General features: G+C 43.2%; 1 protein-coding gene across 1 annotated transcript in view; it reads left to right on the forward strand.

Moving 5' to 3' along the window:
* LOC137369779 (piezo-type mechanosensitive ion channel component 2-like) overlaps nucleotides 1-27,356 on the forward strand; it is a 1,207,705-nt gene that overhangs the window by 781,814 nt on the left and 398,535 nt on the right. Inside the window, exons 6-8 of the mRNA XM_068031235.1 lie at nucleotides 14,497-14,704; nucleotides 14,914-15,127; nucleotides 24,866-25,034. Of these exons, the coding sequence (XP_067887336.1) occupies nucleotides 14,497-14,704; nucleotides 14,914-15,127; nucleotides 24,866-25,034 (591 nt within the window). The remainder of the gene's footprint in view (nucleotides 1-14,496; nucleotides 14,705-14,913; nucleotides 15,128-24,865; nucleotides 25,035-27,356) is intronic.

Below are 27,356 nucleotides of genomic sequence, written 5' to 3' on the forward strand. Positions count from 1 at the left end.
CATTGGCCCTCTTGAACAGGGCATTGGTTACCCCGTTGATGCAGTGGTGGGCTGCACCCTGGGAAGCCCCACACATGTCCCCGGTGGATCCCTGGAAAAGTTGAGTGCCACTGTGATCTTCAGGGCTCGGGGCATAGTGTGACCACCCAAGCCCATAGGTCGCAACCTGTCCTGCAGCATGGCACAAAAATCAGTGATGGCCTCTCCGGAGCTGTCTTCACTGACGCTGCTTCTCCGACATTTAGAGGCAGCTGAGATGAGTCTGCTACGCTGTGGTGCAGGTAGGCCCTTCTTGGCATGGCTGGCTGCTGTCGCTCTTGGGGCTTCACAGGTGGATGCAGCTGCCTCTGGGCCCTCCCTCCTTCTGAGCTACTGCATTGTGCAATGGGGGTCCACAAAGACAGGGTGTATGAGACCCATGCCAGCTGATCAGTAGCCCTCCAGAGCGCTGTCATTGCAGAGATGAACTTGCCTTGGTACCTTTCAATTTGCTACTCCCCTCAGAAAACACATTAATAGGCTTCAGTGCCCACCCATGCAGAGAGCCCAGCATCTGATACTATGGGCACCGGACCCAGTCGCCCATTACTGTGGCCACTGGCATTGTCACCCAAGACCAAGCACATCCAGCACTGTTATCCAAGACCAAGCCCAACCATACAAAGTGCCCAGCACTGCAGACCAATAATCGTCTCTGCTCCTCCACTTCCCTTATCCAATGCTCTTCATGGCTGCCTTCCCACAGCAGGACAGAGGCCTTGATTCGGTGCCACAACCTTTCAACAGCCAGGGATCAGAAGGCATGTGATCCCCACCCACCATTGACTTAATTCCAACCCCCCCCATTGAATTGTGATCAGTTCCATTCAAATGTATTACAATGAACTGTTCACCAATTTAAATTGCAGTCCCGTCAAGTTGGACCGGCGATGCCACCTTGGAGCTTTCCCACCATTGACAAAATCTGGAACTGACCTCACAACATCTGGTTTCTGGGTGAGTGCATCCTTCGCTATTCACAGACCACCCACGCCTCCATTCCCACTCCTGCTGGCCTCACTAAAGTCTGCCCATCGTGCAGGTGATGTGTTGCAGCTGCAGTATGTAGGAGCTCGTGGACACCTGTGTGATCCTTGGCAATCATGTCAGCAGGATTTTCTAATTTTTCACTTCTGGTGGACAAGGATCACTGTTGGCAATGCAAACCTGGAAAATAACTCCCTCAGTTTTCTGAATCAAAAACCAGTGAAAAGAGACAAATGTTGTATCCTTCTGAAACAATTCAAAGCACCCTAAATGATACCACTCTGGATTTTCTATATATCTCCCATGAAAAATGTTCTACCACCATTCCAATGTTAATGCTTTAAAGTGCTTTAAGATCTCATGTCCGTCATCTAGCCAAGATTCACATCTGTTTACAGAGGCACTTGTAATGATAGAGCATCTGAATATTAGGTGCTTTAAATGTCATATTTTGATGCCTTTATGATCGACTTAGCGTACTGTCACTCATTTCCTTGGCAGAAGCAGTTTCCACATGGAAAGCAATGCATTATTTTGGAAAATATGAACCCAAACTAACTAGGATTAGGGCAAAGATCCAGCAAGTCCACACTAAATCAGCCAATTCAAATATTTGTTGACTCACTATTTAATCCTAATTTGTGCCACGAGTTCAGTACTGGGCATACTTGATGATTTGATGTGCAGTTGATATTACATACTTGTCTGCCTATATAAATGGCAAAGAGGCTTTTAATGTGAATTGTGACCAAATCATGTTATATGATCTTCGATTTACAGCACTTATGTACTGGCATCCAATATGCTGTTGAGCACAGAATCACTAGTCATCACGGTTTTAACTTTGCAACCTGCGAGCTGGGTTTAGAAACAAGACACTCAGTAATGTTACAGTGTTTCTATGCCCTACTACACTTCTGCCATCCAGTGGGCTCAATTGGTACAGCATAAATAAGTGTTTTATTCTTTTTAGATTCTTTTCTTTAAAAAAATGGTGAGGTTAAATTTGTGAGTTCCAGTGTGGAGCATTGCTAAATGACAGGGCAGATCGAAAAATCCAGCATGATACCACTACTAAACGCATCTTCCCCTCCCTTTCCCTGTCAGCATTCTGAAGGGATCATTCCCTCCACGACACCCTGGTCCACTCCTCCATTACCCCCACCACCTTGTCCCCTTCCCACGCCACCTACCCTTGCAGTCGCAGGAGGTGTAATACCTTCCCATTTACCTCCTCTCTCCTCACTATCCAAGGCCCCAAACACTCCTTTCAGGTGAAGCAACGATTTACTTGTACTTCTTTCAATTTAGTATACTGTATTCGCTGCTCACAATGTGGTCTCCTCTACATTGGGGAGACCAAACGCAGACTGGGTGACCGCTTTGTGGAACACCTCCGCTCAGTCCGTAAGCCTGACCCCGAGCTTCCAGTTGCTGACCATTTCAACACTCCCCACTGTTCTCATGCTCACATCTCTGACCTGGGATTGCTGCAGTGTTCCAGTGAACATCAACGCAAGCTCGAGGAATAGCATCTCATTTACCGATTAGGCATGCTACAGCCTGCCGGACTGAACATTGAGTTCAATAATTTCAGAGCATGACGGTGCCCCCCCACCCCTCCCTTTTTATTTTTCTTTTTAGTTATTTTTTCTTTTTTACTTTTTCTTTTTTATATGTTTATTTAATTTTCGTTTGTTTCTACTGTGCCTACCCACCGTTCTTTTCATGTTTGTGCTTGGGGCCAGGCTGCTCAGTATTCTGTCCATTAACACCCTCTCTGTACTACTGCTTTGTCTTTCAGCACACCATTAACATACCGTTTGCCTTTGCTGCATGACCTTCTGGTCAGTTATTCTCTGTGACCATGTCCTATCAACACTTTCTCTTTGGTTATCTCTTGCCCCAACCCTGCTTTACTTGCTTAAAACCTTTATCTGCCAGTTCTGATGAAGAGTCACTGACCTGAAACATTAACTCTGCTTCTCTCTCTACAGATGCTGTCAGACCTGCTGAGTAGTTCCAGCATTTCTTGCTTATGTTACAGATTCTAATGTCTGAATCATAGCCATCTTGATTTTCTGGTCACTATATGCCTTTGTGTAGGACCTTGATTAGGCCTCATCGAGAATATCGTGTCCAGTTTTTGTCAACTTTTGTCCCTCACATGGTGGGTGATTTGGATATTTTTATTTTTAAATGGTGAGGTTTATTGAATTACCAAGGTTTAAATTCGTGATGTGTGTGCTGGTGAGGCGAACTATTAACTAAAAAATTAATTACATAAATAATCAATTAGTTACTTTAAACACAATATGGATGACACAGGGTAGTTGATGTGTTGCAACTGCAGTATGTGGGAGCTCGTGAACACCAATGTGATCCACACCAACTACATCTGCATTAAGTGTCTGCGGCTCGATGAAATTCAGCTCAGAGTTTATGAGCTGGAGGCCGAGCTGCAGATACTGCGACACATCAGGGAGGGGGAAAGTTACCTGGACACTTTGTAACTTTGTACCAGGAGGCAGTCACACCCCTTAGGATAGATCTTCTGATTGGTCCATGGTCAGGGACAGGATGGTGTGACTGTGAGTGAGGCAGATATGGGGAGCCAGACCGTAGAAGCAGAGGAGCCTCAGCCTTTTGTTACAACCAGGTGGGATAGGGATCTAGGGGTTCCCTCTCAGCCTTTGCCCGGTTTAACCGTAACAGGGTTTAATTTGAAAACACCATGTTTTTAGCTCCCTCTTAGTGAATCCTGGTTCACTGCTCCAATTGTAAAGCAATGAAATCAAGCAGGTTTCCTTAGATTTAAACAAAAAAGGTAGAAGTTTATTAATCTTAAACTCTAACCCAGTTAACAACTACGAATATGCGACACAATAAACACACATGCAGATAGAGGCAGAAAAGGTTGAAGGAATAAAGGGGAAAACTTTGAGGCAATATCTGGTAGTTACAGTCCTTTAAGTTCAATGTGGAGTGTTTGGTTGCCCGTAAGTCTTGCAATTCGTCGGGGCCCAGTTCACGCCTCAACTTGTTCTGATGTAGGAGTCTTTTCTCTCTTGAGGTTTATGTGTCTTCCGTGGTTCATGTGACTTGGAGAAAGCGAAAGAGAGAGAGAGACAGCCAGGCAAGAGGTATGCTTGTTTCAGCTTCAGTTGCACCCTGCCTTCTGAATTCAAACTGTCCTGTGCCTAGTTCAAAAAACCTGGACCAGCCAGTTAGTCATGTGACCAGCTGGTTTAACCAGTCCTGGCTCTGTGGATTGTATCATCTTAGCAGGGCCTAGAATGTGCTTCCTTACACCTTCAATATCTGGTGATCAAAATCCACTTTGGTTAATTGGGGCAGGAAATAGTCCTTTGTCTCCACAAGCAGCGTCTCTTAGTATGCAAATGTCCTTCCAGCCCAGTGTCTGGTGATCTTCAAACAAGTCATTTCTTCACTCCAGCAACAGTTTAAAAATCAATGTTCATATGACAAAATTAATATGCCTCATTCTTGGCAGGTGGGGGTCTGCATGACACTTTGAAATTGTCTAACAGATTTGAGGTTCTCTCAACCTGTATGTATGAAAGCGGAGGCTGCAAGATGGATGAGCGAACTGAGCATGGCACCATGGTCCAGGAAGCCATTCAAGCAGGGGGAATAAATAGGAATGTAGTGGTGGTAGGGAATAGCATAGTCGGAGGATAGACACAGTTCTCTGCAGCCGAGAGCGAGAGCCCAGAAGGCTGTGTTGCCTGCCTGGTTCCAGGGTCCGGGGCATCTGCTCTGGGCTGGAGAGGAACTTGCAGTCGGAAGGGGAGGATCCAGTGGACGTGGTCCATGTAGGTACCAACGACATAGGTAGAACTAGGAAAGAGGTTCTGCTGAGGGAGTATGAACAGCTAGGGTCTAAATTAAAAACAGAACCTCAAAGGTAATCTCTGGATTATTACCCGAGTCATGTGCAAATTGTCATAGGGAAAAGAAGATTTAGAGAAATGACTCAAAGACTGATGTGGTAGAAGTGGGTTCCAGTGGGGCACTGGCATCAGTTCTGGGGAAAGTGGGGTCTGTACCATAGGGACGGTCTACACCTGAACCGTGCTGGGACCAGTGTTCTAGCAAGCCGCATAACTAGGGAAGTAGAGAGGATTTTAAACTAAATAGTGGGGGCAAGGGATCAAATTTGGGAAGAGGTGGTAAATCAAACAGTTGAGACAAGGCAAGAGAAAAAGGTATTAATATGGGAAATGATAAACAGAACGTGACAGAAAGGGTCAGAGAGTACAAATCTAAAAGTAAATCAGCAGTCAAGGCTAGAGGTTACAAAAATAATAAAAGGACAAAACTAAAGGCTCTGTATCTGAATGCATGTAGCATTTGAAACAAAACAGATGAACTGATAGCACAAATAGAAATAAATAAGTACGATCTGATAGCCATTACAGAGATGGCTGCAGGATGACATAGATTGGGACCTGAATATTGAAGGGTACGTGACATTTAGAAAGGACAGGAAGCTATGAAAAGGTGGAGGGGTGGCTCTGTTAATTAACGATGGTAGAGAGGGATAGAGAGGGATGACCTAAGTTCAGGAAACCAGGATGTAGAAGCGGTTCAGGTAGAGATGAGAACTGATAAAGGCAAGAAGTTACTTGTGGAAGTGGGTACAGGCCCCCTAACAGAAACCACAGAGCAGGACGGGGTATAAAGGAAGAAATAATGGGAGCTTGTCAGAAAGGTACAGCGATAATCATGGGGAATTTTAATCTACATGTAAACTGGAAAAATCAGGTGGGCAAAGGTAGCCTAGATGAGGAGTTCATAGGATGTTTTCGGCATAGTTACTTAGAACAGCATGTTCTGGAACCAACCAGAAAGCAGGCTATACTAGACCTGGTATTGAGCAACAAGATAGGTTTAATTAATGACCTCATAGTGAAGGCAGAAGCTTTCATAATATGATTCAATTTTACATTCAGTTTGAGGAAGAGAAGAGCGGGTCTAAGACGAGTATTTTAAACTTAAATAAGAGCAATTATGAGGGCGTGAAAGCAGAGCTAGCTAAAGTGAACTAGCAAATTAGGTTAAGGGATAGGTCAATAGTGATGCAGTGGCAGACATTTAAGCGGATATTTCAGAATAAACAGAAAAGGTACATTCCAACGAGAAAGAAAAATTCCAAAAGGGAGGGCCCACCATCTATGGTTAACTGAAAAAGTTAAAGGTAGTACCAAAATTAAAGAAAAAGCATATGTTTACACAAAGGTGGGTGGCAGGTCAGAAGATTGGATAGAATATAAAAAACAGTAAAGAATAACGACAAGATTAATAAAGAGGAAAAAATTAGAGTATGAGAGAAAGCTAGCTAGAAATATAAAAACAGATAGTAAGAGTTTTTATAGATATTTTAAAAAAGTAGTGTTAACAAAGTGAACGTTGGTCTTATAGAAAGTGAGTCTGGAGAATTAATGGAAAAGAAGGAAATGACAGATGAATTGAACATGTTTTTTGCATCGGTCTTCACTATAGAGGAAAGAAGTTACATCCCAGAAATATCTGTAAATCAGGAAACGGAAGGGAGGGAGGAACTCAAGAAAATTACAATCACCAGGGAAGTGGTACTTCATCCTAGTGTCTTAAAAGAAGTGGCAAGTGAGATAGTTGATGCATTGGTTTTAATTTCCAAAATTCCCTAGATTCAGGGAGCATTCTATTAAATTGGAAAATAGTGAATGTAACTCCTTTATTCAAAAAGGGACAGAGACAGAAAGCAGGAAACTACCACCCAGTTAGCTTAACATTTATCATAGGGAAAATGTTCGAAGCTATTTTTAAAGACATAATAGCAGGTTACTTAAAAAAATTCAAGGTAATCAGACACAATCAAAATGGTTTTGTGAAAGGGAAATCATGTTTAACCAATTTATTGGAGTTCTTTGAAAAAGTAACATGTGCTGTGGATAAAGGGGAACCAATGGATGTACTGTACTTAGATTTCCAGAAGGCATTTGATAAAGTGCCACATCAAAGGTTATTGGGGAAAATAAAAGCTGATGGTGTCGGGGGTAACATATTGGCATGGTGTGCCAACGGGATCAGTGCTGGGGCCTCAACTTTTTACAATTTATATAAATGACCTGGATGAAGGGACTGAAGGTATGGTTGCTAAATTTGCTGATGACACAAAGATAGGTGGAAAGTAATTTGTGACGAGAACATAAGGAGGCTACAAAGGGATATAGATAGGTTAAGTGAGCGGGCAAAGATCTGGCAAATGGAGTATAATGTGGGAAAATGTGAAATTGTCCATTTTGGCAGGAAGAATAAAATAGAAGCATATTATCTAATTGGGAGAGATTGCAAAGCTCTGAGATGCAGAGGGATCTGGGTGTCCTCGTGCATGAATCGCAAAAGATTAGTATGCAGATTCAGCAAGTAGTTAGGAAAGCTAATAGAATGTTATCATTCTTTGTGAGGGGAATTGAATACAAAAGTATGGAGTTCATGCTATACAAGGCATTGATGAGACCACATCTGGAGTACTGGGTACAGTATTGGTCTCCTTAATTAAGGAAGGATTTAAATGCGTTGGAAGCAGTTCAGAGAAGGTTTACTAGACCAGTACCTGGAATGGGCGGGTTGTCTTATGAGGAAAGATTGGACAGGCTATGCTTGTATCCACTGGAGTTTAGAAGAGTAAGAGGCGACTTGATTGTAACATATAAGATCCCGAGGGGTCTTGATAAGGTGGATGTGGAAAGGATGTTTTCCCTTGTGGGAGAATCTAGAACTAGGGGTCACTGTTTAAAAATAAGGGGTTGCCCATTTAAGACAGAGATGAGAAGAAAAATTTTCTCTAAGACGGTCGTGAGTCTTTGGAACTCTCTTTTTTAAATGGCGGTGGGAGCAGAGTCTTTAAATACTTTTAAGGCAGAGTTAGATAGATTCTTGATAAGCAAGAGGGTGAAGTGTTATCGGGGGCGAGGTGGGGAGTAGGTGAGAATGTGGAGTTGAGATTACAATCAGATCTGCCATGATCTTGTTGAATGGTGGAGCAGGCTCGAGGGGTCAAGTGGCCTATTCCTGCTCTTAATTCGTATGTTGCATATTCGTTTGTATGAAACCCTGGGAAAGGTTTCGAGAGGAGCTACTGAATTGATAGGTCAGCTTAAAGGCCTTTACTTTGCATAAAAGGCTTAAAGGCCTGGGCCTTTTTCCTTTCGAAAAATGTAGACTTCAAGGAGATTTGATGGAATTCTTTAACATTTTTGAGGGAATAATCTGTGTCCATATGGATAGATTATTTGAATTCGGTAGATCGAACAAGGGATAACCGTATAAGTTATTTAAGTATAGAAGAGGATAGGTGTCACAAGGTTATGTTTACCTGCAGTGGGTTAGTTTGTTTGCAACAAGTTGCTGGTTTGTGTGATGATTGTGGATACACTGCAGGCATTCAAAAGGGAGCTAGATCAGTTTACAACTGAGGCTGATATAGCAGTCGATAACAGGTAAGTTAGGTATTAGTCTCCTGGAAGTCAGTTTGATTGCCTGAGGGTGCAGAGAGGAATTTCCCAGATTTAATTTCTTTCTGAATTAGCCTATGTTTTTAATTTTTATTTTTGCCTCTCCCAGGAGACTACTTGGCAGCTTCTGGGCGTAGAGCTCAGCAGCACCATGATTTTTTTAAATTCTTGCATGGGATGTGGGCATCACTGGAAAGGCCAGCATTTTCTGTCCATCCCTATTTGCCCCTGACAACTGAGTGGCTTGCTAGGCCATTTCAGAGGGTAGTTAAGAGTCAACCACATTACTGTGGGTCTGGAGTCACATGTAAGCCAGATCAGGTAAGGATGGCAGATTTCCTTCCCTAAAGGACATTAGTGAACCAGATCTTTTTTCAAACAACATGATAGTTTCATGGTACCATTATTGAGACTAGGACCGGGATCTTACCCTTGGCGGACGGTAGCCGTCCACCGACTGAAAAGTCGGTGGCGAACCCACTTCCGCCCAGCCTGGGGATCCAATCTGCATTTTGCGGTTTCCCGGCCTTTAATTGTTCTGAGGGCCGGCAGCTCTTAGTTCCAGCAGCGCCACCAGGAGCGGTGGTGACTGCTGGGACTGCAGCCCAGCTTCGTGAAAAAGATGTCGGGGACCCCGGAATGAAGGTAAGTTTTTGTTGCCTCACTGGAGGTGATCAGTTGGGCCCCGGCGAGGCAAGTGTGGTCGATTGGGGGGACGGGGGGCCTGTTGGGTGTTGGGGGTGGTTGGAGCAGCAGGGGCGATTATGAGGGCCCCCCCCCCGCCGCCCAGGCCATCAGAGAGACACCTGCTTTTGTCAGGCGGCATCTCTCGGGCCTGGGCCGCCAAGGACATTAGCTTGGGTCTCTGGGTTGCTAACTCATTGATATTACCACTACACTAACATCTCTGGGACAGGCTTACTGAAGTAGCTGCTCTTTTCTTTTCAGTCATTTTCCTATGTTCTTATGTTATTTTCCTTTTTTCTCCAAATCAAGCTGGCATAATTCTTCCACCCGGCACTTCTTGCTGTAATCTCCTTGCACATTCTCCTGGGTACTTGGTAAGGGGGTTCCCTTGGTGCATAGGTTGCACAGAGAGTGGGCACTTTTCATGGGGTCTACACCCCTCTGGCATTGCGGAGGCAAAAGAGCAGGGAGCAATGCTGCCAAGGACAATTGGGCAGCCATCTGCCCAGAAAGAAGGCTTCAGCTAGCATTAGGTGCACAACTGTCAAATTTTAGGGCCAGTGATGAAGAGGGGCAATGTCCTTCGCAGGAAAGGCAGAACCTGGGGCATCAGTAGGGCACGGGAGAGGAAAGAAGGGCAGGAAGGCTATGGTGGTCAAACCCTCATCATTGACTGTCGAAGTTGGAGTTACCTGGAGATGAAAGAGAACCAGGTCATAGGGGTCTGCAACTCTCTAGGCAGGTGGTCACAGACATCTGTGCCCTTTCCGCCAGCTGCAGACCTTATTGGCGTCTCAAAAATGGTTTCACACACCACTGCATCTTGCTGGTCGCTGATGCCCTCTTTGCCAGAGCGGAACAGCACATTCATTTAACAGTGAACACAGTCTTGCAGGTACAGAGGGCATTTGGTTTTGCCTCCATTACTGGATTCCCCCATGTGCAGGACATCATCGATTGCATCCATGTAACCTTTCAATTAGATCCATCAACAGTAAGGGTTTTCCACTCCCTCAACATCCAACTGTTTTGCGACCACAATAAGAGCTTCCTCCATGTGTGCACTCACTTTCCTGGCAGCTGCCATGACTTCTTTATCCTCTGCCAATCCAGGCTGCCTCAGATTTTCACACCAACCCCTAAGATGTGTGGATGGATCCTAGGGGACAAGGGAAATCCATTGAAGAGATAGCTACTGACCCTTCTATGGGAACCCCAGACAGAGGCTCAGAGCTGAAACAACTAACGCCACTTGCTCAACAGGACAAACATTGAGTAGGCCATCAGGCTTCTGACGATGCAATTCAGGTGCCTGGACCAGTTGGGTGGTGCCCTCCAATATTCTGCAATGGTCTGTGTGGTCTGCTGCACCGTCTATAACATGGCCCTCCAGAGAGATGTGGACCTTGAGGACAGTGAGGCCCTGGAAAGAGACAGCTCATCGGGGGAGGAGCAGCAGCAGGAGGTAAGAGAGGAGGAGGAGCAGCAGCAGGAGGTAAGAGAGGAGGAGGAATTGGAGACGGAGGTAGACGACACTGAACAGAGAGGTGCCGCTGCTGCATGACAAGTTGGCCTCCTCCTGCCACCCTCCAGGAAGAGGACCTCCCTCCTTTCCCTCACAGCCTCCAGCATCAGATCCAGGTCCACATCAATAAAATGAAGGTCTGCCCTGCCCCTAGTGCAAGACATCCGGCTCCCATGTGACATCTCGCTTCCCTCTAGTGCTATGGATGGCTTTGGCACAAACCGCAGACCTCTCCCTCAGAATAACCAGCAGTGTCAGTGATGGCTGCCGTGGGATATCTAAATGAGTCCTTTACCTGATCCACCTCCATTCCCACCTCCACTGGCTCGAAGAGGAAGGAAACCCATCTCCATATCAGTTAAGGTCTCACTCCTGTAAAAATCTGAACATTTTATCAGTTTCCCATTGGAGGTGGGTTTCTAAGCCAAAAACAGACCCGGCTCCTGTTTCCCGCCTCCACAGCGAAAGTTCAGCTATATGTTTCATGAGGAACATTTTAAAGTATGTGCGTCCATATTTCAATAGAATTTCCAATTATAATTTCCATGCATATAAATGTAAATTGAGTGGAAGTTTCAGCCTAAATCCATGTTAATGTGAATTTGATCACTTTAGCTGGATAAGTTTAAAAAGCTTAGATTAATTGGCAACATTTATAGATTTTTTTGGTGGAAGGGAATTTAGAAATGAGCTCTGATTTATTACAACGAGAAAAGAATGTATATTGATTGTGATTTCACCCAGGTTGGATAGACTTGGATCACTTTCTCTTGAAATAAATTTCTGAATCAAGACAAATGGGATGCACTCTGACATCTTCAGGCCTATTTTTGTACCATATAAGGGGAGGTTAAAAGTTATAGTGGTCCTACTGCTAGTGGAACTAGGTGGCAGTATTATAACAACGCTGGGATCGATAACCTTAACCCTTCAAGGAACCATCTGGGGCTTACCACCCAGACTATGCCGAGGAGTAAATGATGCCTAAATTTGTCTCTCTGAAATGCTTACGTCATCACTTTCAATTATATTAGCACTTACAGTACCAGCCTCCCGTCAGGATCCACAAAAGCTACTGAGTGAAGGAATTAACCCTATTTTGGCAGTTATTAAAGGCAGCAAAGTCATGAACTAATTATGAACATGAACAATTGTCCAGTAACTTTAGAATAATAGTTAGTAGTACTTAAATATTAAATATACAAATAATCAGTCTATGGGATTAATTGAAGAAATAAATAATAGATCACGAGGTATAGTAATTTAGCATTAACTGCTTGCTGATTATAAATTTTGAGTTAAGATCAGTGTCTGAGATTGATATAGATTGGTGAAATTAATTTAGGACTAGGCTCTTTAGATAGCTGACAAGTTAACAGCATTAGAGAGCTAGTCTATTGATTGCATTTTATATACATATAGTTAATAATATTTCCAGAAGTTATATGACCTCGTTTTTATGAGAAATGTTTGGAAATTCAGGCACATTTAGTGCAGTCAATCCATTGCTTTACCAAATCACTATTTTACTATTAGTGTCATGCCCTAATGGAATTGATTCATTTATACAATTACTTCAAATGATCATTGAACTTTTAAAATATATTAGCTATAGAAAAGCTGCATTGCATGCTTAATAAAATATTGCCATTCAATTACTTTGGCTGTTCTATGGAGTTTTTCACGGCAAGTCAGAAGATAGATAGTTTTATAAGGAGAGGGACATTTTACCATGTGAACCACAATACATTACACTTCTAGTAAGATGAAGCTATGTGTAACTGGCATGTAACTGGCAAGACCAGAGGGCTAAATGTTATAAATAGGTAGTCTAATTACAACAACAGAAGGATGAAACAATGGATGCTAATCATGAGGAGAAAAAGAAATGAAGAAGTTGAAGAGAACCAAAGGCAAGGTTGAAGTAAAGGCTGAATATTTCTAAAAGCAGGGATTGAAGCAGCAAGGCTGATGAAATTTGACACAGTTTTCCTGGCGTTGAATGAGTAGCCACTAATGGTAGTGTGGGGAACAAGGAGAAGCTCAGTGTTAGAGGAGCAAATGGCAGCAGGAGCTCACTGAGTAGGATGGAGTGAGGCATGGAGGGATTTAAAATGACGATGAGAATTTTGAAGTCCAAGGTGTCACTGTACCTCGGAAGGAAGAGAAGCCATGGGAGCATTAGAACTTTGTGTAGGTAAGGCTTGCAAGCTGCATCATTTTGAATGCATTGAAGCTTATGGAGCATTGACACATGGAGGCCAGCAAGAAGAACGTTTGAGAAATGAAGCTTTGAGTGAAGGCTAATCCCTCTGAAACACATACTGGAATCAATTAAGTCCAATTATTTCTCTGAAGTTCCTAAGCTCAGACAAAATGCCAGGAGGAAATAACTCACTTCCTTTACTGTCTTATAATTTAAAAAAAATATTTTGTACCTTTCAGAAATTGTGGCATTCTGGATTGTGATGGATGCACACATTTTAAAGATGATTACATATGTATGTGTATGATTACATTTTGATAAAATTACCTATTGTATTGTTGTAGCATTATTAGTGGGCAGTACTATATATGTATATTGCTTTTATAAAAGTAATAAGTACTGTGCTGATACTGATGAATCTTGTCCTTCCTTCATATGTGTTATGAATGTAAGTTCTGGAGTTATTTTTCATTTCCTGACCAATGCTGACTGAGTTTCTCCTGATTGCCTTAACAAGCAATACTTTGCTAATTTCCACTGACTGATTTTAAACACAAGAGCAAGATAGAAGTAAAGTCCAGCATGTCTTGCTTATCTGTTTATTCATATCTACTTTTTCTCAAAAAAATTAACATAGGAATATCCTCCAAGTTGTTTGCATGTCACTGCCATAACTTCAACAGAAAGCCATGCAAATCCTGTTCACATACGTTAAGTCGGACTTCCACTGCACCTCCAGCAAAGCTGCTGCAGTATCCAGGAGCAACTCTGAGGAAATTCCCCACTATAGGAACATATGGGGCTTAGTGACAGAAGTCTTTCTTGAACAGAAGTGCTTTTAGTGACTGTTTATGAAACAATCCCTGTTTAGTAAACAATCATTTCCCCCCCCCCCAAAAAATCTCAAGTATCCTTTGATTTGAATCATGTCAAGTTTATTTCATAGTTCTAAGCATTCTACTGTTTTATAAATTGCTAATATTGTGGAGTAACAACAAAAACAACTCAAAAAGGCAGGTGGATGGGTTCCTTTATAAAGATTTTTTCCTGCTTATCTTCCCTGTTGTTCTGAAGACATACACTCTTGGTGAGGAAATGGTTACATGTACAACCAGCAACTTCTGGTATCTCACTCAAGTGGCTATGCTTAATGTATAAACTTTGACAGGAGTGTCAATAAACTATTCAACAGTGCAGAATATCAGGGCTGAGCCTGATCCTGTCTTCAGCCAACATTCATACAGGCACACTGCCAGAGGGGCTGTGGATATCAACCATGAGTTGGAACACTGCAAGATTTTATTTTCTGTAAAATTGAAGGTACTGAAGTCAATTCTGGCAGCTACCATGGCTCATATCAGCTAAGTGAGCACAAATCAGGGAACAAATTCTAGACCATCCTGCTTGGTATGGTTAAGTTTTGTACTCGGTAGCACAATTACAATATTGAGTCATAAGGGAACTTTTTTATGGCTGTGAGCTAATACATTAGAAATGAGTACAGTCAATTAAAATTATATTTTTTACAGGATGAAGAAAAGCTTGAACTGGATGATGCATTCATTTATGAGGAAGATTTTGAGGTATCAGATGTAGTTGAAGAGATGGAAGAGGAGGGAACTAAACAAAATATTCTTCGCAGAATCGCAACATATGCATCAAAATTAAAAGAATTTATTGGCAATATTATAGCAACAACTGGAAAAGTAGTTGTTACCATTTTACTTGGTTTAACAGGTTTGTACTGTTATAATCATAATGCATTAAATATGTGTGCCATTCACAAACAGATAATTTTATTTTCCCCTAAACTAGAATGTTCCACTCTATGCATGCAGTGGATGTCCAGGTAGGTATAGATTAAGGAACTTCAATTGCTCAATCTATATACTTCTTCCTCCTCTCTTGTCTGAATTTTTCAATAACAGTGCTTTTTTTTCCTGCAGGTATAATGCTGCCATCTTTGACCTCAGGAGTATACTTCTTTGTATTTTTGGGATTGTGTACTTGGTGGTCCTGCGGTAAACAGTTTGATCCGCTGATATTCAGCTGTTTGTGTGTATTAATGGCCATATTCAGTGCAGGACATCTGATAGGACTCTATCTTTACCAGCTGCAATTCTTGCAGGAGCTTGTTCCACCTGGTGACTTCTATGCAAGGTAAGCTACAACACAACTTTACTAAGTGTAACATTAATATAATAGTTTTATCCTTGGAGAGGTGACGATTTACTTGAATTTGATGAATTCTGCAAGATTTTGATGGAAAGACTTTTTAAACACAGAGTGGTGTCTTGAACTATGAGCACAACACCAAAGAACATGAGAATGAAAGTAATAAATGTTAAGCAAGACTTGAGGTTGGAATAGATTTTGATCCCATAGTGCAGTGGATATCTGGACTAGGCTCCCAGATAAAGCACTTAGGTTATGTCAATGGACCCCTTTAAAGGGAGCTGAACGTCTGGTAAGGAGCAGCACTGGGAGTTATAAGCATAAGTGTTGTGAGAACTGAAGAAAATGCAAAACAGTTTACAAAGATGAGAGGTACTTAGAATGGAAGTGAAAAAAGATCAAATATATGGCTTTTCACAGTGTTAGCTTAAGAGGAGTGCTACAAATGCGATTTATATCATTCAGAAAAGATGTGTTCAAACCCAGTCTTTATTCAGCCCTATTTGTACCTGAATTAACAAATTACCAATGTTTTTGAAAAGCTACAGGAATGAGTTTTATGCAACAAAAGTGACAAAGGATTTGTGGAGTAAAATGCTTCAAAGATGCAGGGTATTTCCCAGTATCCAAAGTGGTGCAATTACCATGTTAAGGAGCCAAAATCAGCTTCCACTTGGTGTCAGCACATAGAACTTCTGTTAAGTTTCTTCTTTGTGATTGGTTGGTAGTTAGCTTGATAGTACTTTAATAGATCACCCCTTAATGTTCAATGGCATTATCATCGCTGAATTCCCCCACTATCAACATCCTGGGGAGTTACCGTTGACCAGAAACTGAACTGGACCAGCCACATAAATACTGTGGCTACTAGAGCAAGCCTGAGGCTTGGAATTCTGCAGCGAGTAACTCACCTCCTGTCTCCCCAATGCCTGTCCACCATCTACAAGGCACAAGTTGGGGCAGCACAGTGGCGCAGTGGTTAGCACCACAGCCTCACAGCTCCAGCGATCCGGGTTCAATTCTGGGTACTGCCTGTGTGCAGTTTGTAAGTTCTCCCTGTGTCTGCGTGGGTTTCCTCCGGGTGCTCCTGTTTCCTCCCACATGCCAAAGACTTGCAGGTTGGTAGGTAAATTGGCCATTATAAATTGCTCCTAGGATAAGTAGGTGGTAGGGAAATATAGGGACTGGTGGGGATGTGGTAGGAATATGGAATTAGTATAGGATTAGTTCAAATGGGTGGTTGATGGTCGGCACAGACTCGGTGGGCCGAAGGGCCTGTTTCAGTGCCGTATCTCTTAAAAAAAAAAGTCAGGAGTGTGATGGGATGCTGTCTATTTGCCTGGATGGGTGCAGCTCCAGCAACATTCAAGAAGCTCGACATCATCCAGGACAAAGCAGCTCTCTTGATTGGCACCCCATCCACAACCTTCAACATTCAATCCATCCACTACCGAAGCACAGTGGCAGCAGTGTGTACCATACACAAGATGCATTGCAGCAACTCACCAAGTCTCCTTTGACAGCACCTTCAAAACCCACAACCTCTACCATCTAGAAGGACAAGGGCAGCAGATACATGGGAACACCACCACCTTCAAGTTCCCTTCCAAGCCACACACCATCCCGACTTGGAACTATATTGCCGTTCCTTCACTGTCTCTGGGTCAAAATCCTGGAACTCCCTTTCTAACAGCACTGTTGGTGTAGCTACACCCCAAGGACTGCAATGGTTCAAGAAGGCAGCTCACCACCTCCTTCTCAAGGGCAATTAGGGATGGGCAATAAATGCTGGCCTAGCCACCGATGCCCACATCCCATGAACGAATTTAAAAATATATTAAGAAGCAGACATTCCTGTTCCTGCATCGAGGTTATTGGATTGCTTGGGTGACAGGAAAATCAGGAGAATCACACACTTCTAAAAGAGCTCAATCAATTTCTGCTATTAATTTAAATAACAGAAAACAGAGCAGGCTCCTTTAGAAGCATGTAATCTTCCCTGTCCAATTTTCTTGTATTCATTGTGTCCAGGTGGCCCAGTATCTCCAGGCTTAATGAATCCAGGAACATCAGCTCCATAAATTTTAACAATGTTTGTGAAGTATAAAGTTGCTATAAAGGGGTTTCCGACAGCAACATGCCATTTCCATTTTATACATGATTGGCTCTTACAGTTCTCTGAGTGAGATTTCCCATTTGATAGTTTTATACTATGTCATTATATCTACTGGGCAATGAGGGAAAGAATGGTCAAATTAATTTTACTGATCACCTATTTATTATACATGAGAGGGAAAATACACTCATCTACATTTGAACCAAAGTCCAAGAGGTGAAAGACCAGTCTTATAATTAATTGGCTGCACCATCTGTTCCTCATATATCTATCATTAAGTCCCACTGCAGACATGAGCGCATTAACTAGACTGACATTTCAGTGCAGTGAGGAATGCTACATTGTCGAATGTTCCTTCTTTCAGCTGACGTATTAAACAGAGGTCCCATATGCCTGCTCAGGTTTGCATAAAATGATCCAATGGTACTATTCAAAGAAGGTCAGGGAGTTCACATTGTCAGGCAAGCCCCCACCTGCCAAGACTGAGGCACACATTATTTTGCCACCTGAACATTAAAACTTAAAATTGCAAACCCCTGACTAGAAAGACATTTGCATAGTAACAGACAGTGTTGGAACAAGGGACTCAGTCTTTGCTTCCCCAATGCACAGAAGAAGTGGTCAGATCAGTTTAAGTCGCATGACTCGCTGGCTGCTGGTTGTTTGAACTTGCCACAGTTTTAAACTCAGAAGGCTGTTCTCTCCTGGACTGAGAACACCTCTCTCCTGTCTGCTCTCATCTGACTTTCATCAGCTTCAGAAACCATTGAAGACACAAGAACCCTAAGAGAGAAAATTTTCCCACAGTGGACAAGGTTTAAGAAGAATACTGGGCCCCAACGAAAAGCAAGACTACTTACAGAAGGACTACAGTGAGCTCGAAGCACAGTAAACAAGAAACTCTTCTGATATTGCCTCAAACCTCTCCAATTTATTTTTCTTCTGCTCTTTTCTGTCCCTATTTGCATGTGTGTATCACGTGTGCATGCTAACGTGGACGCGTTGTATATCCTTAGGCTATAACCGTATTAGAATTTAAGTTTAACGTTTAATAAATTTCACTTTTCTTCTTTAAACCTAAGAAAGCCTGTTTATGCTCATTTCTTTGCCTTATAATTGGAAAGTGATGAACAAGAATTCACCAAAGGGAGAGTTCAAAACACAGTGTGCTTAAAATTAAACCCTGTTACAATAACACCAGGTGAAGACAGTAAAAAACCCCGAGACACTTTTCTCACCTGGTCATAACAACATGCTGTCCAGCCTCTCACCAAAACCAGCTGATCCAGTCATTCATTCATTATGGGACTTCCCTTTGAATAAATTGCTATTGTATTTACCTACATAAACTAGGGACTAAATTCAAAAATAACTAATTGTCCAATAAGCATTATGTCTTGAGTATATTGTAAATTGCTATTTGAATGAAAGTTTGTTTTGATTTTTTTTTAGATTTAGATATACAGCACTGAAACAGGCCCTTCAGCCTACCAAGTCTGTGCCGACCATTAACCAATCATTTATACTAATCCTACACTAATCCCATATTCCTACCACATCCGCACCTGTCCCTATATTCCCCTACCACCTACCTATACTAGGGGCAATTTATAATGGCCAATTTACCTATCAACCTGCAAGTCTTTTGGCTGTGGGAGGAAACCGGAGTACCCGGAGGAAACCCACGCAGACACAGGGAGAACTTGCAAACTCCACACAGGCAGTACCTGGAATTGAACCCGGGTCGCTGGAGCTGTGAGGCTGCGGTGCTAATCACTGCGCCACTGTGCCGCCCTTTCTGTGTTTATCAGATATTTTAACAGTAAATAACTGTACTCAGTAAGTGGCTAATATTGTTCACATTTGTCACTTAAGGTTTCTAATGAGTTGCGAGCAACAAAGTGCTTTGCTTGTGATTGTAATATATTGGCCGATCCATGGGACCATTTCTCACAATTTTTCATCCATAGTCCTGCTTTTGATCTGTATAACTGAAAGCTAATACATATGGAAATATAAGTATACAACTATTTAAAAATTACTAGTCTCTACTAATTTATGTTTAATTAAGTTGAAGTATTGCTGTGGGGTTGGTTAGCTCAGTCTGCTAGATAGTTCAAGCATGGGGCTGAATAACACTGACAAAGCAGTTTCAATCCCCATATCTGCTTTGTTTTTAATTTGCTCATAGGATGTGGGCGTCATTGGCGAGGTCAGCATTTGTTGCCCATTCCTAATTGCCCTTGAGGAGGTGGTGATGAGCTTCCTTCTTGAACCGCCACAGTCCTTTGATTGTACGTACACCCATAGTGCTGTTAGGAAGGGAGTTCCAGGATTTAGACCCAGCTACAGTGAAGGAACGGCAATATAGTTCCAAGTCAAGATGGTTTGTGGCTTGGAGGGGAACTTGCAGGTGGTAGTGCTCCCATGCATCTGCTGCCCTTGTCCTTCTAGGTGGTAGAGGTTGTGGGTTTGGAAGGTGCTGTCAAAGGAGCCTTGGTGATTTGCTGCAGTGCATCATGAAGATGGTACACACTGTTGCCACTGTGCGTCGGTGGTGGAGGGATTGAATGTTGAAGGTTGTGGATGGGGTGCCAGTCAAGAGGGCTGCTTTGTTTTGGATGATGCTGAGCTTCTTTAGTGTTATTGGAACTGCACCCATCCAGGCAAGTAGACAGTATTCCATCACATTCCTGACTTGTGCCTTGTAGATGGTTGTCAGGCATTGGGAAGTCAGGAGGTGAATTACGCACTGCAGAATTCCCAGTCTCTGACCTGCTCTTGTAGCCACGGTATTTATGTGGCTGGTCCAGTTCAGTTTCTGGTCAATGGTAACTCCCAGGATGTTGATAGTGGGGGACTCGGAGATCGTAATGCCGTTGAACATTAAGGGGAGATGGTTAGATTTTTCTTGTTGGAGATCATCATTGCCTGGCACTTCTGTGGCGTAAATGTTAGTTACCAACCTTTCAGTTGATATAGGACGACCTTGACCAAGGCTAAATGCTGTCCAGGTCTTGCTGCATCTGGACGCGGGTTGCTTCATTATCTCAGGAGTCGTGAATGGTGCTCAACATTGTGCAATCATCAGCGAATATTCCCACTTCTGACCTTATGATGGAGGGATGTTCATTGATGAAGCAGCTGAAGATGGTTGAGTCTAGGACACTACCCTGAGTAACTCCTGCAGTGATGTCCTGACACCTCCAACAACCACCACATTTTCCTTTGTGCTAGGTAAGACTCCAATCAGCGGAGAGTTTTCCCCCTGATTCCCATTGACTCCAGTTTTGCTAGGGCTCCTTGATGCCATACTCGGTCAAATGCTGCCTTGATGTCAAGGGAAGTCACTCTCACCTCACCTCTTGAGTTCAGCTCTTTTGTCCATGTTTGGACTAAGGCTGTACATTAGAACATTACATTACAGCGCAGTACAGGCCCTTCGGCCCTCGAAGTTGCGCCGAGCTGTGAAACCATCTTTTAGAACATTACAGCGCAGTACAGGCCCTTCGGCCCTCGATGTTGCGCCGACCTGTGAAGCCATCTGACCTACACTATTCCATTTTCATCCATATGTCTGTCCAATGACCACTTAAATGCCCTTAAAGTTGGCGAGTCTACCACTGCTGCAGGCAGGGCGTTCCACGCCCCTACTACTCTCTGAGTAAAGAAACTACCTCTAACATCTGTCCTATATCTATCACCCCTCAACTTAAAGCTATGTCCCCTCGTGTTTGCCATCACCATCCGAGGAAAAAGACTCTCACTATCCACCCTATCTAACCCTCTGATTATCTTATATGTCTCTACTAAGTCACCTCTCCTCCTCCTTCTCTCCAACGAAAACAACCTCAAGTCCCTCAGCCTTTCTTCATAAGACCTTCCCTCCATACCAGGCAACATCCTAGTAAATCTCCTCTGCACCATCTAGCCTAGTAGTCTGAATCTCAGTATTCTCCTCGACAACATTTTCTTTCTCTACTGTAAATACTGACGAAAAATATTCATTTAACGCTTCCCCTATCTCCTCTGATTCCACACACAACTTCCCACTACTATCCTTGATTGGCCCTAATCTAACTCTAGTCATTCTTTTATTCCTGATATACCTATAGAAAGCCTTAGGGTTTTCTTTGATCCTATCCGCCAATGCTTCTCGTGTCCTCTCCTTGCTCTTCTTAGCTCTCCCTTTAGATCCTTCCTGGCTAGCTTGTAACTCTCAAGCGCCCTAACTGAGCCTTCACGTCTCATCCTAACATAAGCCTTCTTCTTCCTTTTGACAAGCGCTTCAACTTCTTTAGTAATCCACGGCTCCCTTGCTCGACAACTTCCTCCCTGCCTGACAGGTACATACTTATCAAGGACACGCAGTAGCTGCTCCTTGAATAAGCTCCACATTTCGATTGTGCCCATCCCCTGCAGTTTCCTTCCCCATCCTACACATCCTAAATCTTGCCTAATCGCATCATAATTTCCTTTCCCCCAGCTATAATTCTTGCCCTGCGGTATATACCTGTCCCTGCCCATCGCTAAGGTAAACCTAACCGAATTGTGATCACTATCACCGAAGTGCTCACCTACATCTAAATATAACACCTGGCCGGGTTCATTACCCAGTACCAAATCCAATGTGGCATCGCCCCTGGTTGGCCTGTCTACATACTGTGTCAGAAAACCCTCCTGCACACACTGGACAAAAACTGACCCATCTAAAGTACTCGAACTATAGTATTTCCAGTCAATATTTGGAAAGTTAAAGTCCCCCATAACAACTACCCTGTTACTCTCGCCCCTGTCGAGAATCATCTTCGCTATCCTTTCCTCTACATCTCTGGAACTATTCGGAGGTCTATAGAAGACTCCCAACAGGGTGACCTCTCCTCTCCTGTTTCTAACCTCGACCCATACTACCTCAGTAGACGAGTCCTCAAACATCCTTTCTGCCGCTGTAATACTCTCCTTGATTAACAATGCCACACCCCCTCCTCTTTTACCATCTTCTGTGTTCTTACTGAAACATCTAAATACCGGAACCTGCAACATCCATTCCTGCCCCTGCTCTACCCATGTCTCCGAAATGGCCACTACATCGAGATCCCAGGTACCAACCCATGCTGCAAGCTCACCCACCTTATTCCGGATGCTCCTGGCGTTGTAATGAGGTCAGGAGCTGAGTGGCCCTAGCGGAAGCCAAACTGAGCGTCACTGAGCAGGTTATTGCTAAGCAAGTGCCGCTTGATAGCACTGTCGACGATAACCTGCATCACTTTGCTGATGATCGAGAGTAGACTGATAGGACAATAATCGGCTGGGTTGGATTTGTCCTGCATTTTGTGTACAGGACATACCTAGGCAATTTTCCATATTTCTGGGTAGATGCCAGGTTTGCAGCTGTACTGGAACAGCTTGGTTAGGAGTGGGGCAAGTTCTGGAGCACAAATCTTCAGTACTATTGCCAGAATGTTGTCTGGGCCCATAACCTTTGCAGTATCCAGTGTATTCAGCCGTTCCTTGATAACACGTGGAGTAAATCGGAGTGGCTGAAGACTGGCATCTGTGATGCTGGGGACCTCAGTAGGAGGCTGAAAAGGATCATGCACCCGGCACTTCTGGCTGAAGATGGATGCCTAAGCTTCAGCCTTGTCTTTTCCACTGATGTGCTGGGCTCCCCCATCATTGAGGATGTAGCTATTTGTGCATTTCTGCAATAGCTATTCCTGTTAGTTGTTTAATTGCCCACTACCATTCACAACTGCATGTGACAGGACTGCAGAGCTTGGATCTGATCCGTTGGTTGTGGGATTGCATAGCTCTGTCTAATGCATGCTGCTTCCACTGTTTGGTATGCCAGTAGTCCTGGGTTGTAGCTTCATCAGGCTGACACCTCATTTTTAGGTATGCCTGGTGCTGCTCCTGGCATTCTCTCCTGCACTCTTCATTGAACCAGGGTTGATCCCCCGGCTTGATGGTAATGGTAGAGTGGGGATATGCCTGGCCATGAGGTTACAGATTGTGTTGAGTACAATTCTGCTGCTGCTGATGGCCCACAGCGCCTCGTGGATGCCCGGTTTTGAGTTGCTCGATCTGTTTGAAATCTATCACATTTAGCACGGTGGTAGTGCCACACAACATGATTGTGGGTATCCTCAGTATGAAGATGGGACTTCACCTCCACAAGGAATGTACGCTACCAATACTATCATGGACTGATGCATCTGTGACAGGTAGATTGGGGAGGACGAGGTTAAGTAGGTTTTTCCCTCTTGTTGGTTCCCTCACCACCTGCAGTGGACCCACTCTAGCAGCTAAGTCCTTTAGGACTCAGCCAGTAGTGGTGCTGCCGAGCCACTCTTGGTGATGGACATTGAAATCCCCTACCCAGAGTACATTCTATGCCCTTGCTACCCTTAGTGCTTCTTCCAGTTGGTGTTCAACATGGAGAAGCACTGATTCATCAGCTGAGGGGGAGGGCGGTAGGTGGTAATCAGAAGGAGATTTCCTTGTCTATGTTTGACCTGATGCCATGAGACGTCATGAGGTCCGGAGTCAATGTTGAGGACTCACAACTTCCTCCTGACTGCATACCACTGTGTTGCCACCTCTGGTGAGTCTGTCCTGCTGATGGGACAGGACATACCAAGGAATTGTGATGTCAGAGAGATTGTCAGTAAGGTATGATTCCTTGACTATGACTGTGTCAGGCTGTTGCTGATGAGTCTGTGGGTCATCTCTCCAAATTTTGGAACAAGCCCCAGATGTTGGTAAGGAGGACTTTGAGGGTCGACAAGGCTGGGTTTGCCGTTGTCGTTTCCAGTGCCTAGGTCAATGCCGAGTGGTCCATCCAATTTCATACCTTTTCTTACACTTTGTGGCGATTTAGTTCAACTGAGTGGCTTGCTTGGCCAAGTTCAGAGGGAATTTCAAAGTCAACCACATTTCTGTGTCTCTGGAGTCACATATAGGCCTGTCCAGGTAAGGGCGGCAGATTTCCTTCCCTAAAATAGCGAACCAGATGAACCAATCGTTTCATGGTCACCATTAGACTAGCTTTTAATTCCTGATTTATTAATTGAATTCATATTTCACCATCTGCCATGGTGGGATTCAAGCCCATGTCCCAGAACATTAGCCTAGGTATCTGGATATCTGGACTACTAGTCCAGTGACATTACCACTATGCCACTACCTCCCTCACTGAGGTAGTTCCTGGGGCCTGCCTACATGAATAGAGAGAGCAAGTATTGTTGCAGCTGTAGCCATAACTTTGTTTTGTAGCATGGTTACAAGAAATTCATTTTATGACCCTATTATCTTAAATGCAGGCCTGACACCAAGACCTGTTAGCTGGAAATCTGATATGTTTCATATTCGCATTTACTTTAACTTTTGGCGATGGTATAAAATGGACAATATTGGATTGGCCGCTCATTAGACACCCCTTTGAATTTTTTTTTTCATTGAAGTTTCTTAATTCTGAATATATTTATTTCATTCTTCTTCTCAGCATTGCCCATAAAAAAATTAATGTGTAATTTGTAAAGTTATTATTATTGCAATTTTGACCATGGTAATAAATTTAATATCGCTCTGTCTCTGTCTTTTAACAGATTGTTTGGTGTATCACCAGTGATTCAAACAAACTGCACAACTACATGGAAGATTATAGGTAATCCCAATATGTCTTGGCCCCAACACGTCAATCCAATCGTGCTTTTATTACTGTACTACACTTTGGCAACACTCATACGTCTGTGGCTTCAAGAGCCAGTTATAAGGGTAGGTAATGTTCAAAATGTTGAAAAATTCATTCTTATGTTACACATTATTTCATAGTGGCATAAATTTGGCAGGAAAGATCTAGTACCCGTCCTGCACATCATAACTTGTATGACTTCTTTAGCCCTACACTGCATGCAAGTCTTAATCATCTGATTTAATTACAGAAAAATTCAATAAGGCCCGAAAACGGGCGTGGGAATTGTGATGCGCGATTAACCTGCACCCATTCCTTCCGATGCAAGCATCACCCAAAGTTTGTGCTGCCTTCTGATTACCATGATTCAAGTGTGCAGCCAGTACAAGCGCGCTATTAGGTGGCTACACGACTGAGAAGTAGACGTAAAATCTGAAAAGCTAGCACCACATAAAGTTAGTCTGCACAACTTAAAGCTGTCCTGTGCCTCTTAAAGGGGAGGTGCATTTTGACTGAATCAGGTGCTGGAATTGGTTGGGGAAGAATGTCTGAGCAGGAAAAACACTGAAAAATGCCGTAAATGCCTCAAGGTTCTCCAATGCAGCACTGGGGGCCTTTGTGCTAGAGCTGTACAGGAGGAGAGAGGTATTCTATCCACAGAAGACCAGGAGGGCTCTCCAGACAGACACTGCGAAGACTGTGGGAACAGATAGCTGCCACATTCAGTGTCAGCAGTATAGTCCAAGGACTTAATGCAGTGAAGTTCAATAGTAAGAACATAAGAAATAAGAGCAGGAGTAGACTATTTGGCCCCTCGAGCTTGCTCCACCATTCAATAAGATCATGGCTGATCTGACCGTGACCTCACCACTTTCTCATCTGACTCCATAACCCTGGACTTCTTTGTAGATCAAAAATCTGTCTAACTTATCCTTGAATATATTCAGTGATCTAGCCTCCACTGCTGTGTTCCAAAGATTAACAACCCTCAGAGAAGAAATTCCTCCTTATTTCCATCTTAAATGGGAGACCCCTTATTCTGAAACTGTGCCCCCTATTTCTAGATTCCCCCACATGGGAAAACTTCCTCTCAGCGTATACCTTGTCAAGCCTCCTCAGAATCTTACATGTTTCATTCTTCTAAACTCCGATGAGTATAGGACCAACCTGCTCAACTTTCCTCATAGGACATGTCCTTCATCCCAGCAATCAATCTAACTTTCTCTGAACTACCTCCAATCCAAGTATGTCCTTCCTTAAATAAGGAGGACAAAACTGTACTCTGGGCATGGTCTCACCAATGCTCTGTACAGTTGTAGCAAGACTTCACTACTTTTACACTGCATTCCACTTGCAATAAAGGCCAGCATTCCATTTGCCTTCCTAATTACTAGCTGCACCTGCAGCTAACTTTTTGTGAGGACACCCAGATCCCTCTGTACTTCGGCATTCTGCAGTTTCTCTCTCCATTTAAATAATATTTTGCTTTTATATTCTTCCTACCAAAGTGGATAACCACACATTTTCCCACATTATATTCCATCTGCCAATTTTTTTCCCACTCACTTAACCTATCTATTTCTCTTTACAGTGTCCTCCTCACAACTTGCTTTCCCACCTAACTTTGTATCATCAGCAAATTTGGCTACAGTACACTTGGTCACTTCATCCAACTCTTTAATATAGATTGTAAATAGGTGAGACCCCAGCACTGATCTCTGTGGCACCCCACTAGTTACAGTTTGCCAACCTGAAAATGACCCGTTTATCTCGAGACTCTGTTTCCTGTAGTTAGCTACTCCTCTATCCATGCCAATATATTATCCCCAACAACATGAGCTTGTATCTTTTATGTGGCATCTTATCAAATACCTTTTGGAAATCCAAATACACTACATCTACTGGTTCCCCTTTATCCAGCCTGCTTGTTACATCCTCAAAGAACTCTAATAAATATGTCAAGCACGACTTTTCTTTCATAAAACCGTGTTGATTCTGCTTGTATTTTGATTTTCTAAATGTCCTGCTACTACTTCCTTAATGATGGATTTCAGCATTTCCCCAATGACAGATGTTAGGCCAACTGGCCTGTAGTTTCCTGCTCTCTGTCTCCCTCCATACATGAATAAGGGTGTTAGATTTGCAGTTTTCCAATCTGCTGGGACCTTTGCAGAATCTAGGGAATTTTGGAAGTTTAAAACCATGATCTCACATGAGTGCCCAAGGTCAGTGAAAGCATTTTCAAATACCATATCCTTACAAGTAAACCACTAGCTTAATGCACTGATTAATTCACCACTGCCCCTTCACTCACCTACCAACAATCTGTCAGCAACGTCTCATACCTCACATTCATAGCTTCACCATGACCTCACATATTTAGCACTGCTGCAATCCTCACACTC

This window comes from Heterodontus francisci, chromosome 5, assembly GCF_036365525.1.
Source record: "Heterodontus francisci isolate sHetFra1 chromosome 5, sHetFra1.hap1, whole genome shotgun sequence".
In the NCBI taxonomy this organism is placed as follows: domain Eukaryota; kingdom Metazoa; phylum Chordata; class Chondrichthyes; order Heterodontiformes; family Heterodontidae; genus Heterodontus; species Heterodontus francisci.